The sequence below is a fragment of the Pagrus pagrus genome, assembly GCF_965226575.1.
Source record: "Pagrus pagrus genome assembly, chromosome: 9".
In the NCBI taxonomy this organism is placed as follows: domain Eukaryota; kingdom Metazoa; phylum Chordata; class Actinopteri; order Spariformes; family Sparidae; genus Pagrus; species Pagrus pagrus.
This window is the reverse complement of record NC_140193.1, coordinates 15,576,702-15,586,377: the sequence shown is the minus strand read 5'-3', so window position 1 is coordinate 15,586,377 and position 9,676 is coordinate 15,576,702. Positions and strand designations below refer to the sequence as shown.

At 39.1% G+C, this 9,676-nt stretch overlaps 1 protein-coding gene across 2 annotated transcripts; it reads right to left on the bottom strand.

The window, feature by feature from the left end:
* Positions 1 to 6,268: 6,268 nt before the first annotated feature.
* Positions 6,269 to 9,341, bottom strand: dap1b (death associated protein 1b). 2 transcript variants are annotated; one of them, XM_084361820.1, is made up of 4 exons: positions 9,182 to 9,341; positions 7,436 to 7,532; positions 6,910 to 6,976; positions 6,269 to 6,770 (listed from the first exon to the last, which is right to left on the bottom strand). In XM_084361820.1, exons 1-4 carry the CDS (start codon positions 9,249 to 9,251, stop codon positions 6,654 to 6,656), a joined length of 351 nt encoding a protein of 116 aa, XP_084217946.1. In that variant the 5' UTR covers positions 9,252 to 9,341; the 3' UTR covers positions 6,269 to 6,653. The 2 variants fall into 2 exon arrangements, with proteins under 2 accessions (XP_084217946.1, XP_084217947.1); XM_084361821.1 differs by having other exon boundaries at positions 6,910 to 6,973.
* Between the last annotated feature and the right edge of the window lie 335 nt (positions 9,342 to 9,676).

Genomic DNA, 9,676 nt, shown 5'->3' with positions numbered 1-9,676 from the left:
TCCTCCTCCTCCTCCTCCAACCCGCATGAGGTCATCTGTAGAGGGAGGCACATCAACAGAGGGCAGGCAACCAAGACAAATACCCCCTCCTTCCTCCTCCTCCTCCTCCTCCTCCTCCTTCCTCTTCTTTTTCCTCATTTCTCTGTGCATGCCTCATGGACGTGACAGGATGCTAGAGATGCAAGAGGCATGATAAGGACAACTGGAAATGTTTTTTAATGCAGTTTGAGGAGGGAAATCAGGGGTCTGGTGATGGTTTTCAGACAAGTTCTGTCCAAAGAAAGTCTCTAAGATATATTTTACAAGTATTTTTATTTATTTAAATAGCTGTTCAATTATGGTTTTAGTAGAAGTAGAAGTAGAATTTTGAGGTAGGCTGCTTGTATTTTACTCGAGTATGTACATTTTCTGCTACTTCATACTCTCCACTACATTTTAAAGACAAATATTGTACTTTTTTACTCCACATCATTTATTTTATCACTTTAGTTATTAGTTACATGTGTTGCAATGTAAAAATGTTGCTTTGGTAAAAGTGAAAGTCACCTGTACAAATAGACTAGTACTTGAGTAAAAGTATCTAATATAAAATAAATAAAATTTAAATTCTTCATATATTTACATGTTTGTTTATGTTGTTTACTGTGAGTTGACTGATTATCGGTCTGATCAGTTATGGGATCCGATATTCAGCATTTTTCAAATTATCGAAATTAGGGTTTTTTAAATCTGATTGCAGATAAAAAATTTATTTAGAAATAAAGTAACTAATATGCACTATACATGAGTAAAAAACAAGTATCTGATATTGACTGTACCTAAGTATCAAAAGTAATTTTCTGGTAATAAATACACTCAAGTATCAAAAATACAAGTAAAAGTAAATTATGCATCATCTATATTAACATGTGCTGTATGTATATACTGTATACTGTAAAAATGGCTCTGATGCAGTATGTAATTTGCAAAGTAACAAGTTACTAAGGTTATCTAATATGTGTAGTGGAGTAAAAAGTACAATATTTGCCTCCAAAATGTAGTGCAGTGGAAGCAAAGAAGCAGAAAATGGAGATACTCAAGTAAAGTACAGGTACTCCAAAATTGTATTTAAGTACTATACTTGAGTAAATGTACTTAGTTACATTCCACCAATGCTAGTTTGTCCAAAGTGCATTTTTAAATGAATCTCTTTTGTCTTGAATCAGATTAAGAAAACACTACTTCCGATAATCAGAAAAATTGCTGAATATCAGATCTGATAATCGGCCAGGCTGATAATCAGTCGACCCAGTATACAGTATATACATTCATGTAAATATACATATTAAGTATATTTAATACCAGAAACTTAAATCTTTACTTCTATTAAAGAATGACTTTTGGGAACTATTAACAACACTGATTTCTGCCAGTTTTATTTAAATGCAGCAGCTCTTTGAGTGAACTTCCTGCCAATAATCTCAACACATCTAACTAAAGTCTAAACAAAATAACGGCCTCAGGGCTTTTTCTCTGTTTCCCTTGTAAAAAGCTACCAGATGGCAGAGTTTGATTGTGGTGTCCATGAAACACCCATAGGAGATTATCAGGAAATTACAAATTATGAAATAAAAGTGTGTGATGCTGATTAAAGTGAAAACAAGCCAGAAGTTCAGAAAAAGCTTTTAATTGGACCTTGTGCTGATTATATTGTCACAGGTAAAGCAGTGCCGTTATTTCCCAAATTACGTGTCTACGTCCTGTTTCAAAGGAACGTGATCATGGTTGAGAATCACTGAATCCTTTATTATTTTACTTCTTTATTTGTTTGTGTGGTCCAAAAGTCATTAGTACTGGAATCAGTCTTGAAACACTGAGGTGTGCCATCTTTTCATTTGGCGGCAAACATTAAGCATTTGCCTCTTGTTTGATATAATATGAAACTTGTGTAATCCACATTTAGGATTGTTCACATTAACATTGAAGTTGGAAACCTAAATACAAAGGTGAAGTAACAAGATACATTGACACAAGTATTGTACTTGTAGCCGGTTTCCATTTTGTGCAACTTTAACGCACCGGAAGGCTTCATGTGAGAGTTTAGAAGGAAAACGATTGGCTGATTAATCAATAGATATTAATCAACAACAATATTTGATAACTGGCATAATCGTTGAAGCCACCTGTCAGACAATATGACCAAACATTTTTCTGATTCCAACCTCTAAAATGTCCGGATTTGCTGTTTTTCTTTTGTCATATTATTGTGAAGTAATTATCTTTGCAATTTTTGGACACAACAAACCATTTGTAGATGTCGTCTTGGCCTCTGGGATTTTATTTTTTACCCATGCCAGTCATTTGAAGCTCTACACGACCTATCTCATGTCAGACTATATTTTATATTATATGGTATCTCTTACCCCGCAGTATAGATATATCTTATGTCTTTAGTTATTTGCTACTCTGCAGATTAAGATTTTACGCACCAGATATAAAGAAGCTCATAAAACACGATGCATCACTATATTAAATCATCAGAGGACATATAAAGAAACATGGCACCACCTGGACTGGCTGCAACATTAAAATGCTGCTTTGCATTAAAGATTTATCGGGCACTTTTACTATTAATACATTTTTGTACCCGGTGCGTCTGCACTTCATATTTATTTTCTTTATTTAAATGTGGAATCTGAGCACTTTTCCTACCTCTGCCTGAGTAACACACACGTTAACTGGTGTTCACTTCTTGTGGCCTATTGATGCCCAAATGTAAAATTATCAGCTGTAACACTATCACCAATCTTTGTAGATAATCAGTGACTTCTTCTTTGTTGATGTACATTAGAAGAAGGTAGGGTGAAACACAAGTCGGGGCTTTTATGTAAATGTAGTCTAATTGATTTAGGTTTGTATTAGTGGCTGTTAAAAGCAGGATGTCGTCCAGAATCTGAGTCGACTGTAGGCGTCTTTTTAATTACATATGTCAGCATATAGCTTCATTTAAAATGCCATGAGCCTTCCTGCAGGTATACCAAACCTTGTCTAATGAACCTTTAATCAAGTAAAAGCTTTAAAATTAAAGCTCAGGCTGATGGATTAGTGCAATAATAGCACGGTAGTGAAGCTCACAGCACACCGTAGTCTGTGGTGACCTCATGAGGTAACAGTGTTTTATGCAGCTTGTTTCATGTGCAGAATTTGAGAGGTGTCATCACAGTTTCTTGTATGTAATTCTGTTTTCTTTACTTCATCAGAGATAATCTTAATTATTCTACAGTAAACCATCATATTTAAAAGTGTAATGTGCACATTTTGGGGGCTGCAAACCACATCTTCCTTCAGTCATCCCACTCCTCCGCGTGTGGCGGTGTCGTGCGGTCGGTGTGCGCACTGTTTCCTCAGCAGTGTGGTGGGCGTTGTGGGGTCAGCGAGCCTCCTCAGATGGCTGGGGAACGGGCAGACACTGGCAGTGAAATGCGCCATGTCTGCGAGTCAGAAGACCACCAACTGCTCGGCTCCTCAAACAGAGCCGAAGAGGGCTCTGAACTTCACTCACAGATGGTATCAAAGGCATGTGCGAACAGCATGAGCATCAGAGAGAATATAAGGTCGGCACATTGTGTTGACAAGGCTCTAATCAAGCACTTTTTGGCGCACGGGCGAGCAGATATTGTTTGTGGACTCGTCTGATGCAAACAAAAAGGCTCATGTATGAACACACGGACTTGACACAGAAGAAAGAGGGTACACACGCTTTCATGTACACAGCTCAGGGATTATAGATGGAGATGTTGTTTAGCAGGGATCTTAATTGACAAGCAAGAAAGCACATTGTGCAGTGTCAGGGTGTGCATATAAAGCAGTACTTATAGACAGGGTTCATGCCCTATGGTTAGGTAGTTTATGGAAGCCCTGAGAGGCAGGTAAGGGAAAAAAAATCTAGTGACACATAGTCAATTTTGACTGAAGTGCATGAAGAAATTTAAAGTCACCTGCAAGAATACATAAACGATTTTTTAGTCCTAGTTGGGAAAAGGAGTAGTGGTGGTGCACATCAGCCTCTGGTGGGCGTGATGAGTATTACCACAAAACCAAACGCTTCAAGAAATGAGTCTGACATGTTTTTTTTAAAGACTTTCACTGGTTAGGGGAAAAAAGCAAAATTATCCTGATAAAACCTTTTTTCACCTGTTTTTAGAGATTAAAACCAAAAGTCACTAGTGTGTCAGGGCTTCCGTAGAAGTTTAGAGCCTGAAAAGGACCATTAAAAACAACATATGGACATTTTTTTGTTCTCAAAGTAACGTGTGAAACTGCAAAAAAATAAATGAGAGAAAAAAAAAAACCAAAATTGGGTTTAAAGGATTAGTTCACCCAAAAATCAAATTTCAGTCATTATCTACTCACCAAAAAATGCTGATGAGAAGTCAGGTGAAGTTTTGTAATCCACAAAACATTTCACAGATAATCAGCGTTGTAGTGTTCTCCTAAACAACTGAAGTAGATGGGGACTTGTTTTAAAAACCATCATGCTGCAACAATGTTTTGCTGTGAAGCTCCTGAAATGTTTTGTCGACTACAAAACTGGACACTGTTGTTTCCCCTTTAATGACAAGTTAACATGTCTGCTGTGACGAGGGCCTGTGTGCAGCATCAAACCATCAAGGTTCATTCTTCAGCACAAACATGACCTGACAGAAACTAAGAAGGCTGAGGAATGTAAAGTGGAAACCAAAAAATTGTTTATAATCCAGTCGGCCACCCATCTCCCGTCTTCCACCTCGTTTAAAAATGCACCCTTGGCCTCCACACAAACCTGCATTCATACATTTCCCAGAAAAAAATCCTAAATCCAAAGAATCACTTGCCTGTCTGCACCACAGCCACAATGACAGGCCTACTTTCAAATAAGTGCTTACAGGATTACACGATAGTTTGTGCGTGCTGTCCTACATAAACAAACCTCTGGGTGGCTGCAGTGTCTTCTGCAGACGGAGTCGCCCCGCCCTGCGAAGGTAGGAAATGGTCAGAATCCAACATGACACACGTTTATCCTGCTGTTGTTTGTGCAGATGCTTCAGTACATTTTGTTGGACTGATTTTCTTCCATTCAGAACATTTCAATATGAGTCACTGCCTAAACATACAGGAGTCAAAACAGTTATTTTGGCGACATGGAGGGGTAGTTTTCTGTAACACTGCAATCGACAGGATTTAGGTCCAATCACAATGTCCCTAAATCCCTGAACCCTCAACGACTTTGTTGAGAAGAGAAAGCTCTTCATTAAACAAAGTAAATAAACTCTCTTTGTTTTCATGGCTGAATAAACAAACTGACCTTAGTATGAAACTGTGTTGTCCTTTGTTTTACTTTGTTTATATGTGGTGGACCCTGCCACCTTTCTAGCTTCAAACAGTGTTCTGGGGACCTTATTTTCCTCCGAGAACAGCTTGTTTAGTCAGTTATGGAGAAAAAAAAACCTGTGAGTTTGTTTGAATTTCTTCTCCTCAACTACATAGTGCCCCTTTAATGGACGAAGCTTGTATTCAAATGTGAATTTATTTTAGTTCCTCTTTCTCCAGACAGTCTCAGAGTATTATTACCTCATTAATACTATAAATATTTAAATTCTGCTTTTGAATTTCTTCTTCAAAACTATATAGTGCCCCTTTAAGTGCGAGGGGGCGCAAGGGCCAGGCACATCTCACTTTAACTGGTGGGTTTGGGAGTTTTTTTTTAACATTTTAAAATAAAATAAAGAAAAAAGGTATGAATAAAAAGCAAAAGCAGGTGTTTCAGGGGAAAAGCGACATAATATTTCACAAGCTTATTACTTTTTTTGCCATTTAATAAACAAGAAGAGAATTCAGCTGTAGCAGAAAAGGGGAGATCTTTGGTCTTGATTTAGAAATGTTGTTTTTGCATATAGAATAAAATACATCTGATATTCAAGAGCATCACCATCTGGATTGTTTTTTTGTTTTTTTTAAATCCTTTCCAGGCCTCCCTAGTGTTTTACATCACAACACTATGAACTGTGTGCAATTACCTCAGGGGAAGTCTGCAGAAATACAGAAAGGGAGCATATGGGCTCAACATTTCTGCAAGAGAGCACTCATGCATTCCACAATTTGACAAAGTGAGAGCCCTAAACCCTTTCAGATGATCCTCTGACCTTTGGAGTCTCAAGTTTATTAACAGCTAAATGTTGCCATCTAGTGGTCGTTGTAGTGCACAGCAGAACGAACCATTTGAGGAATAAGGAGATCTGCAATCAAGTGATTCCATGCAATTTCTTTTTATTATTAAATCTAGGAAGTGCCAAGCGATACATAGTAAAGATTCACTGGAGAAAACCTCAAAAACCTCACTTTACAACCCCCAACCGTCACATTACACATACCCAACACCATCTGTTTTTCATCAGCTGGTAAACAACTACAGCATTTCTCTGACAACACTAAGAAAGGCACGTTAAATGCTGGTTTAAAGAATTCTCACAAATAAGCACAGCCTGAAAAAGCCCATTTTCTCAACTAAATACAGAGCTCGATGAAAACTCTTCATCAACACTCAACAGAGTCCCCTCGTGTCTAACACTTCATGTTTTGTCTTTCACAGCTGACTTAACACGGTTCCCTCCGGGGCCTTCTCGAACACGTCCTGTTCAAAACTTCCTCGGCTGCTGGATGAAGAAGGTCCGGGGCAAGTGGGGCTTCTCCACCGCTGGTCGCACCTTGCTGTGCCTCACGCTCACCGGTGTCTCTGGGAAGTCGTGGCTCAGCTGCAAACACAGGAGGAGTTCATTACCAACACGGCTGTGGCACCTGAGAGGCACTGTGACAAATCCAGTTTGCTCACTAGGAGTGAACTTGACACGCAGAGTAAGAACTGTTTTTTTTAAAAGGGATGTTTTTGTTTACCTTGTCGAGAGTTCCTGCCAGGAGAATGCCAACTTGTTGCATCCTGTTGGAGGTGGCGACAGACCTGCTGCAAGATCACAGGTTTCAAATGGGAGATTCATTTTTAAAATTAAAAAAATAAAAAAAGTAAATATCAGAAGTCTAGTAGGTCAAAATGCTGCTGGATGTTCTTAAAATATTAATATGAAACTAAAGCTGCAATTATTCATCGATTAGTTGTCAACTCTTATTATGACGATCTATTATTCAGTAATTCTGCAGAAAAAGAGTCAAAATTCTCTGATTTCAGCTCCTTAAAAATTGTGAAATGTTCTGGTTTCTTTTCTTCTCTGAAGGAAACAGAATATCTTTGGTTTGTGGACAAAAAGATATTTGAGGACATTGTCTCGGGCTTTAGGAAACACTGATCGACATTTTTCCCCCATTTTAAAAGACCAAACAACTAAATCGATAAATCAGCAGTGGAAATAACCGTTCGTTGCAGCCCTAGTTTCTTATGTGTTGTTGATGCACACTGTCGTCCTACCTCATCTTATCAGACCTCTTGGTCTCCTTCTCTGGGGTCCCATGGGTGGCACTCTCCTCCAAGCTCTTCTTGGCAACCCGTTTACCTCCAGCCTTCACTGTTGACCCAGAGGAGAGAGGTTATCTAGGCCGTAGTAGTATGCTGTATGCACCTGTGTTTGGCAGGGATCCCAACCCCCCTCTGTAAAATCCTCTACCAAACATTCAGCCTTTAATCAACAGCAACAAGACAGGGAAATGGGACAGCTTGGACATTTTGAGAAACTCCAGCAAATGCTCCTATTGCAATGGGAAATACCACAAAGATAGTCAAATATGGTAGAGCCGTACTGATATATTGGTTGGCCGATATTGGCACACAGATCTATTGGTATCGGAGTTTATGTTGCCCGATATGAAAAGTCTCATTATAGCGATAATGCAGAAAAAGATGCTTAATAATTCTTAAATGTCCAATAAGTGTATAGAAACACGTGTTTTGGTCATGTTCAAGATTGTAGGAATTTTGGAAATCAATATTTAGGATGTTAATTCAGTTTTGCAACCCTGCCCTACAATGGCAATGTATAGGGCCCATGGGTGATAGATATTAACATGCCTAACCAACAGTGCCAATAGCTCGAAGGAGAATACTTGCTGAATGTAGATGAGATCACTGCGACCGCCTCAAGCATCTTCATCGCTCCAAAGTTATAATAAATATAAAAATATTAAATATTTCCTTAAAGGATCAACTAAAAAAGCTCTACAAAGCCTGCGGCACTGACTGTTGACAGCACTCCCCTCTCAGTAGCAGATAACATGCACAAGCACCCACACGCCTAACCACCTGACCGCTTCAGCTTATAGGCGAGCTGTTTTTCCCTCAAGGAATTAGGTCATTTTACACTTTCTTTAGTTTAATTTTCATACTCAACATCAAATAGTATGAATGCTGTTTTTTTTAAAACATTTTTTATATCCGTTGATAAAGATACTTGGAAAAATATGAAACAAGAAAAAAATCAAAATCACTCTGGAGAAATCATGTCCATGCTTGAGCCATATCCTGAGATGTGGGGCCACATAAATAAGACTTGGAAAGTTATAACAACGTGGAAATGGCAGCTTCCCATGCATGCAAGTGTGCAAGCTTCACTTAAAATGCAAAAAATAAAAAATTAGCCACACTTTATTCTCTCCAAATACCATGTCGGACAGATATTTTTTTAGGCTGAGTTGATCATGGCTGGGGCTTCATTTTTGGGTGAACTGATCCTTTAAAGTATTTCAGTAAACATGCAAAAAGGAGGCAGATCGCTTCAAAACATTTTTTTTTTCCCTTCGAGCCGAGTTTCTCTGAATCAATAATGAGCAAAAACACAAAGAAGGACGGGATATCGGATGCGTTCAAGTGTGGATACAGCCAGTGGGAACACTGTGTGACTTCGAGCACTGGGGCCTGCTGCTGGGGAAAAAAACAAAAGCATGTGGGAGGAAATCACGGCTGCAGACGCTCACAGTGATGCAATCATCACAAAAAAAAAATCTACAAAACTAATCACTTCCCTCGAAACAGTTACAGCGGAGCAGCGTGTGCACCATAACAGGATTTAAAAAAAAACATTAGGTGAAGAGGAGTGTCGGTGTGCACGGAGCCGTATCTGGGTCGAGCAGTGGAAAACAACAACGCGTTGGCTTCGTGTAGTAAAACAAAAAGAAAAAAAACTCAAGTCAGCGCGAGTAGAAACGTGTGAGCAGGCTTTACCTGCTGGAGGGTGTCCAGCCTTCAGCAGAGGACTCTCCTTCGGCCCGGATTTGGACAGTTGCTGCACCATTTTTGAAAAGTTTTCCGGAGATGATAAAACAAAAAGCACCAAAGTCTCCTCTCTCGACGCCCACTTTGTTGTTTTTATACTCAAAGCGAGGTGACGTCACGGGTGGCTACAGGAAGCCCGCAGCCGTGGACACGCCCTTTTCTCAGTGTTTCACCGCTGTTGATCCTCCACTAATGAAGCGAAACTGAAACGGTGTGTCTCACACCGATCATACGCTCCAGATTAACGAATCGGACACATCTATGTATTTTATTGATCAATTTAAAATGCTCTTACTAAGATTTATTTCTCTCTCTTATTTTGAAAAGCTCACATGGACAACAACAATATGATGCTCTGAGACTGTCTGATGCAGAAAGAGGAACTAGAGGAAATTCACATTTGAATACATGCGTCGTTCATTAAAGGGGCACTATGTCCTTTAG